We start from the raw sequence: 7,678 nt of genomic DNA on the forward strand, positions 1-7,678 counted from the left end.
GCGCTGTGATATCAGGAGTGTTCATTCGTAAATTGCATGAAGTAAAATTTCATGAAGACCAAACCAGTGGCTGAGTAATTCATGTTGCAATTTTTCTTCTTAAAGCACGAGGGACTATAAGAGTACCAGAATTTATTTACAAACTCCAGAATTCCAGAGCTGTCGAAGGAGGAAAAGTCAAGCTGGAATGCCAGGTGACTGGAGAACCACAGCCAATAATCTTCTGGAGAAAAGATCATGAAATGATAAAGCACAACACAGACAGAATCAGGTAATTACAAACTCTTATAACTCCGGTGGCAGAATGGCGGAACCTACTTGGAAATGACAGAGACTCAGTTATGCCGGGTCTTCGTCATTTCCCTGCCAACAAATGTTGTCAAGGGGATGCAATTGGAGCAGGGTCTCCTTACAGCAAGAGTTCCCACTTTACTGGGTCATTCAAAACCTGAGGCGTAGTGGGCCCCATGGGGATTACAGCCGCAATCGACCCGAACAAAAACAGCCCCAGTTTTTCCAAGTCTTTCTTCATATTTGTATTTCCTCATATACTGGGCAGCATCCCAGTGAATCTGCACTGTACCCTCTCTATTAACACAACATCCTTCCCAAAATGTGGAGCTCAACTACAAACAGCACTCCAACTGTGGTCTTATTCTTGTGGGGAGAAATTGCCCTCCGACCCGTTTCAGGTGGATAATTTGTGGAAGAGGTGGATAATTGGGCTATTGAAATCCAAAAAATGCCTCCCAGCACTTTCGGGCATGTTGGAGGTGGAAGCGGGGCAGTGATGATGTCAGCGCGACGCAGACGTGTCGCATGGCACTGGCACGTCACAACGTCCCGCCCTTGCTGTTAAAGGGGAGGAACGCTGCGAGGCCTAGTGAGGCCTCCATGATACCCATTGGGCCACTAAGGAGGGGTTCTGCCAGTCCGTTGACCCAGCACCCAAGAGGGGGTGTTGGTGGCCCGGCCGAACCAGCGGCCGCCATTGTTGGGCCGATTCAGCTTCATGCCCCGTGAAAAGGGGTTGGCGCGCCAGGCAGGGCAGGAACCTGTTTCCACCACCCAGGGGGCTATTGTGGATGGGTCGCATCTTTCTGAGTCGGTAACGGGCCTTAAAAATAGGGGCAATTTTGGCCCCCTTGACTTTTATATTCTATACATCCTGCCTTAAAACCCAATATTCCATTAGCTTTTATGATGGGTTTATCTTGTTGCAGTGCTGCTTTTAACGTGTTATGAGTCTGAACCTCTGCTCTTCCACATCACTCAGCTTTCCTCTATTCAAAGTATAATTATGAGTTATTTTCTTTAACCTCGCATTTACAGACATTGAATTCCATCTGTCACTTTTTTGTCTTCCACTCCTTTCCAACCAGTTTTTAATCCAATTTGCTACCCTGTCCCTAATTCCATACCCTTTAAATCATAATTTAATGAAAAGTGCCGATCTACTAAAATTATGGCAGGAGTTTGGGAGAACCACTGTAGAAATTCTAAGCCAAGTTCTATGGCAATAAATTTGCAAATGCATAGAGGCCACAAGGATGGTTGGTGTGTGAAATGGAAGTTTAATATGGTACAGTAGGAAGCATTCTTCTGAGATTGAGATTAAAGCTTATCATTGGACAGACAGATGATACTAAGGGGGTAGAGCCTTCCTATGCTTGGAATTCCCATTCTAGCCACTGAAGTCAGGAACTGGTGTCTGTGGAGGATGGTACATCCAGTGAGCTGAGGCATACCGGCTTCTAGATGTGGGTGTATTTGAACCCCACTGGTGGGCTCCAAGACAGGGAAGCAGCCTGGGCCACGAAGAAATATGACTGGTCTTAATTAGTGTTTGTTAAGATTGGCGCCCTTGCTCAAAATATGTCTGGGACTGGGAGGTGGGCTTCAGCATGGTGGGCAGGCACCTGGGTTTCCAGCCACAACGGGCAGGCGGGCACCACAGATCAGACATAGTGGTGCTTGCCAACCTCTACTAATGAGGTGACCTCCCACTGACTCTGCAAACTCTAGGATTGTATCCCAAGGAATTTTGGACCCTTGATACCTAAAATAGAACTGTGTTGCATTTCCCAGCACTAACATCCCCTGCTTAAATAGACATCAAAAAAACAAAAGCAAAAAAAAAAGTTTTTTTGGAACTTTTCATTATTGGATTTTAATATCTAAGAATTCAATTAAACCTATTTCATATGCTTTCAGTGGTAATTTATCTCAAGGTATGTTTTTTGTATTGGCAGTCTATACCATGGCAATGAAGGTAAAGTTGGCCTTGAAATTTTTCCAGTCGATAAATGTGATGCTGGATGGTATACGGTGTCGGCCCAAAATGAAGCTGGGTCAACAATCTGCACAGCAAGACTGGATATTGCTGGTGAGTTATCTTCAGAAACACCTTGCACCATGCAAAGTTTAGGCAAATCTGCACAAAACCTCCTGCTTTGCTCAATTGTGGTTTTCTGCAAATTGCTTGCAAGTAATTATCTGCCATTTGGCTTAGTTACATCCGTATTCAGGGTAAACCAGTTTGCTAAAGGAGGCATCAAACGGACTTTAGGCCCCTAATTCCCATACACATAAGAATAACTCCAGCAGCTCCTAGCATTTGTTATTAGAGGTGAGGGTTGAAGGAGCAGGGGAGTGACAGCAAAGAAAACAGTGGTTATATTTGTTCTCCAGGATGATCTTCGAGGAGTGGGTGGTTCTGGAAGAGGAGAGTGAGGCTACTGTGGCAATAAATGCTGGTCTTGCCAGTGACGCCCACATCCCATGAAGGAATAAAAAAAAGTTATTGCTGGAGGTGGTCTAGATCTGTTGATGGATAGCTAAACCAGTTATGTTCAAGTCTGTACCCCTTGGACTTGACGGAGTGATGGGAGAGATGGGGACAAGGGCATCAAAGGTGGAGGTGAGAAAGTGGGCGAACAAGTGAACAAACCACATGCCGCAGAATTATTGTTGTGAATAGAAAGCCAAAGTCTAATCAGTTGAGATTTTGAAAGCGCAGTTGTAAATGACTGGGGGGGGGGGAAGAGTTTTCCTTAAGATGGACGCAGAATGAAGTGGGGTTGGAAGAGGGTAGAGGGATGTGGGTGGTGAAGGTTAAAGTGAAGTGGTTGGAGATGGCCTCGTCACTGATCGAGACCATGGCAGTAGAGAGATTATGGGAAATGGCAACAAAAACTGTATTTCTTATTATATCATCAACTAATGATTTTTTTAATGACTTTAGACTAAATTCTAACAATTATGTTTTCTATTTGCTCCCAACAGCTTGGCCAGTGAAACAAGGTCTAAACATCAAGCCACTGAAGGTGCGGCCAACATTTAGCCGATACTCGGTGCTTGGTCAAGGGTTCCTGCTGGACCCAGGCTCCCAATATACAGCATCATACCCTGACCTAGTAGAAAGTGATGAACTGTGATGTTATTGCACTTCAACTCAATAGACAACGTTAGCTTTTCAGCTTATGGAATGTAGAATGTTTTACCTGCACCTTACTGTATACAAAACAATTAGTTTTGTATATAAATTTACATTTAGTTGTAAAAATGCAAGAATGCAACTGTATACATACTAAAGAGTTGTATGTGAAGGCTTATTAATTCATGTACATACACTTATGATGCATCATAGCACAGAACAATAAATTTGCAACATGGTGTGTAATCAGATGAGAAAATAAATAAGCAGAATAATACATGTTAAACTGATTTTTATAGTGTTCTGCCTCATGTAAGTGTGGCTGTGCTACTGGATTTGAGTAAAAAGTAAAATTCTTTATTGTTTGTAAGTTATTTTAAATAGCTGCATGTACGTAGAGTTCTAACTCCAAAGAACTTCGCATTAAAACTATTGTAAGAGTCTGGGGCTTGTACATGTGAGTTTGCAGCAAATAACATTTCCAGGTTGGATGGGCGTTAACTTTGTGAAATACTGTAAGCTAAAAGTGTGGAGCAGTAATCTGCCGTTGATAGATGAAGCTACATTGTTGGAACATTACCAAGTTCAGTGAACATTGCCTTTCATCAGTGCTTGACTATACAAAAATCTAACAAGTGCAATGATTACACTTTGTTATAGTCTTTGACATCTACAACTAGCGTAAGCTTTTACCTGAGTAAAAGCATTTTTCCAGCAATTCAAGCACTCAGGCCTGAAAGGAGTAGGCACATAATTCTCAGTACAGCCTGACGTTCATAGAAATTGGTCTTTACATAAAAATTATATTCTGCATGTTATTAAAGGGACACAGCAATGTGGAAATAACTTCGGTGCAAGAATGACATCTTATCCTTTAATTTGCTGGTCTTCCATCCTAACATAGAACCAATGTATTCATAGACAATGCCAATTTTGTTGATGAATATCATCCTATCTGCCCTAAAAATAACATATCTATCAGTTGTGAAGAGTAAATGTTCCAATTAACAGCTTTTTCCATTCCACCCTTTAGATAATACAAAAGCTTGAATTGATGAAGTGACTGCTGGTAATAACTGTAAACTTTTTTTAAAAAACTGATTATAATACTAAAATAGTGTATAATTCTACAAAGATTTAGTCCAAGTGTTTTTCTTGGTGCTTTTCTTGAAGCTACAAAGGATCTATTGTCGAGAGCAGCACCAGCAGCATTGCTTTGAACTCTTTCACCACTCTGACTCCTGGCTTGCCACGATGCAAGACAGCATCACAATCACAGCTTTGCAGAATAATGGCAGACAAAAGCATATTTCTTCACAATTCTATGTAAATTAAAAAAAGAGATGGAATGTTTCATTTTTTTGCAATTTTTAAACTTTATTGATCAATAAAATGATCTGATATTCAAAATTACTTCTGAAACTGCTTCGTATTAAAGCAACACATATAAAAGCACACTTATCAAAATATATATATAGTAGTACATTGCAGAAGTTCCTTTTTCAACGTAACAGGAGGTGACTTTCATCTGTTTTTTGCCATGATATTTAAAGGGATTCTTAGCTGCTTTCAGGTAAAATGCTGAAAAGTTTTAGAAGACTATTGGCCTGTATTAGATGGTCATGTTTTGCTACATGGGCCATTTACAACTGCCAGTTATGTCTATACCACATTCTCAACTGTTAAGGGGTATCTCGCAATGCACTTTTGCCAACACAGGAGTCCTTCTGGAAGTTCCACTGTGGCCAGAGGAGGAGGATATGCTGAAAGGAATGCACTGAGCTGCAGGCACAGCAAGCAGAATGAGGAGAGCTGCAGGAATCCATACCCTCCCAGAGTTTATAGGCCCAGGATAACATACCTGCACTGTTCAGGGAAGTGCCCATGGAGGCTGTCCTTCTCCAGTGAGGCTGTGACAGGGTTGTATTGCCTCCTGCAGCAGGACCTGCCTCCGCCTGCCTGTTGCAATGGAAGTCACTTCTTATCCTCCAACTGCAACGGAGGATATCAGCAACATCAGTCAGTTTGCAACACATCCTTGCATTAAGCGGTGACTGATGAAACAGTTTGCTTCAGCAAACGATCACATCATTTTACCCATAGACACCTGGAAACACTAGGATAGAGCTGTGGACTTTGTGCACATTACAAGCTTTCCCCAAGTCCAGGGCAGAACCCACAACAAATTCATATGCACCAGAGCGGTATGCCACGTGTCTTCACTGGTCCCAATGAACATTGCGGGTGGCTGCTGGGTGACAAGGGCTACGTGTTGAGCACTTGGCTCATGACTCCTCTGCGGAACCAGAGAACAAAAGGCCCAACAGGCGTCAGGAGTCAGTGGGAGTTCGAGGAGGCGGAGCGACAGCGTGGGGAGGCCTACAAAAGGCCAGCCAGTGCAGCTGCAGGGAGTGAAGGCAAAAAAGAAGTCGAAAGAAATAGAAGGGTGACGTCACAGCCAAGGGGGTAAGTGATTGGCTGGTGATTGGTAAGTAGTTTTTCTTTTTCTTTTCTTTTTCAGTAAGTAACCTTTTAGCACTGTTGTTGCCAAATTATGTTAATCTAAGGGTTAAGTCACGGCAGGAGAGCTCGGACATGTGCTATGCTCATCCTGTGCTATGTGGGAAGTCAGGGAGGCTTCCAGTGTTCCTGACGACTACATATGCGGGAAGTGCGTCCACCTACAGCACCTGACAGACCGCTTTGCGGCACTGGAGCTGCGGGTGGATTTACTCTGGAGCATCCACGATGCTGAGGATGTCGTGAATACCACATTTAGCGAGTTGGCCACACCGCAGGTAAAGGATACACAACCAGATAGGGGATGGGGGACCAACAGGAAGAGCAGTGGAAGAAAGCTAATGCAGGGGTTCCCTGCGGTCATCCCCCTGCAAAACAGATACACTGCTTTGGATACTGTTCAGGGGGATGACTCATCAGGGGAGAGCAGCAGCAGCCAAGTTCATGGTACTATGGGTGGCTCTGCTGCACAGGAGGGCAGGAAAAAGAGTGGGAAAGCTATAGTGGTAGGAGATTCTATTGTAAGGGGAATAGATAGATGTTTCTGCAGCTGCAACCGAGACTCCAGGATGGTATGTTGCCTCCCTGGTGCAAGGGTCAAGGATGTCTCGGAGCGGGTACACGGCATTTTGAAGGGGGAGGGTGAACAGCTAGTTGTCGTGGTGCATATAGGTTCCAACGATATAGGTAAAAAATGGGATGAGGTCCTACAAAACGAATTTAGGGATATAGGAGCTAAATTAAAAAGCAGGACCTCAAAAATAGTAATCTCAGGATTGCTACCAATGCCACGTGCTAGTCAGAGTAGGAATCGCAGGATAGCTCAGATGAATATGTGGATTGAGGGAGGGATTCAAATTCCTGGGACATTGGAACCGGTTCTGGGGGAGGTGGGACCAGTACAATCCGGACGGTCTGCACCTGGGCAGGACCGGAACCAATGTCCTAGGGGGAGTGTTTGCTAGTGCTGTTGGGGAGGGGTTAAACTAATATGGCAGGGGGATGGGAACCTATGCAGAGAGACAGAGGGAAGTAGAATGGGGGCAGAAGCAAAAGATAGAAAGAAGAAAAGTAAAAGTGGAGGGCAGAGAAACCGAAGGCAAAAAGCAAAAAGGGCCACATTACAGCAAAATCCTAAAGGGGCAAAGGGTGTTAAAAAGACAAGCCTGAAGGCTCTGTGCCTCAATGCGAAGAGTATTCAGAATAAGGTGGACGAATTAACTGCGCAGATAGCAGTTAATGGGTATGATGTAATTGGCATCGCGGAGACATGGCTCCAGGGTGACCAAGGCTGGGAACTCAACATCCAGGGATATTCAACATTTAAGAACGATAGACAGAAAGGAAAAGGAGGTGGGGTGGCATTGCTGGTTAAAGAGGAAATGAATGCAATAGTAAGGAAGGACATTAGCTTGGATGATGTGGAATCGGTGGACCTACGGAATACCAAAGGGCAGAAAACGCTAGTGGGAGTTGTGCACAGACCACCAAACAGTAGTGGTGAGGTTGGGGACAGCATCAAACAAGAAATTAGGGATGCGTGCAATAAAGGTACAGCAGTTATCATGGGCGACTTTAATCTACATATTGATTGGGATAACCAAAATGGTAGCAATGCGGTGGAGGAGGATTTCCTGGAGTGTATTAGGGATGGTTTTCTAGACCAATATGTCGAGGAACCAACTAGAGGGCTGGCCATCCTAGACTGTGTGGTGTGTAATG

At 44.0% G+C, this 7,678-nt stretch overlaps 1 protein-coding gene across 12 annotated transcripts in view; it reads left to right on the plus strand.

Moving 5' to 3' along the window:
- LOC139262937 (myotilin-like) overlaps window positions 1–4,849 on the plus strand; it is a 156,394-nt gene extending 151,545 nt beyond the window's left edge. For all 12 annotated transcript variants that reach the window (XM_070878264.1, XM_070878262.1, XM_070878259.1 and 9 more), the window contains 3 exons: window positions 106–271; window positions 2,253–2,386; window positions 3,286–4,849. In XM_070878264.1, the coding sequence (XP_070734365.1) occupies window positions 106–271; window positions 2,253–2,386; window positions 3,286–3,437 (452 nt within the window). In that variant the 3' untranslated portion in view covers window positions 3,438–4,849. The remainder of the gene's footprint in view (window positions 1–105; window positions 272–2,252; window positions 2,387–3,285) is intronic.
- Window positions 4,850–7,678: the final 2,829 nt, after the last annotated feature.

This window comes from Pristiophorus japonicus, chromosome 4, assembly GCF_044704955.1.
Source record: "Pristiophorus japonicus isolate sPriJap1 chromosome 4, sPriJap1.hap1, whole genome shotgun sequence".
In the NCBI taxonomy this organism is placed as follows: domain Eukaryota; kingdom Metazoa; phylum Chordata; class Chondrichthyes; family Pristiophoridae; genus Pristiophorus; species Pristiophorus japonicus.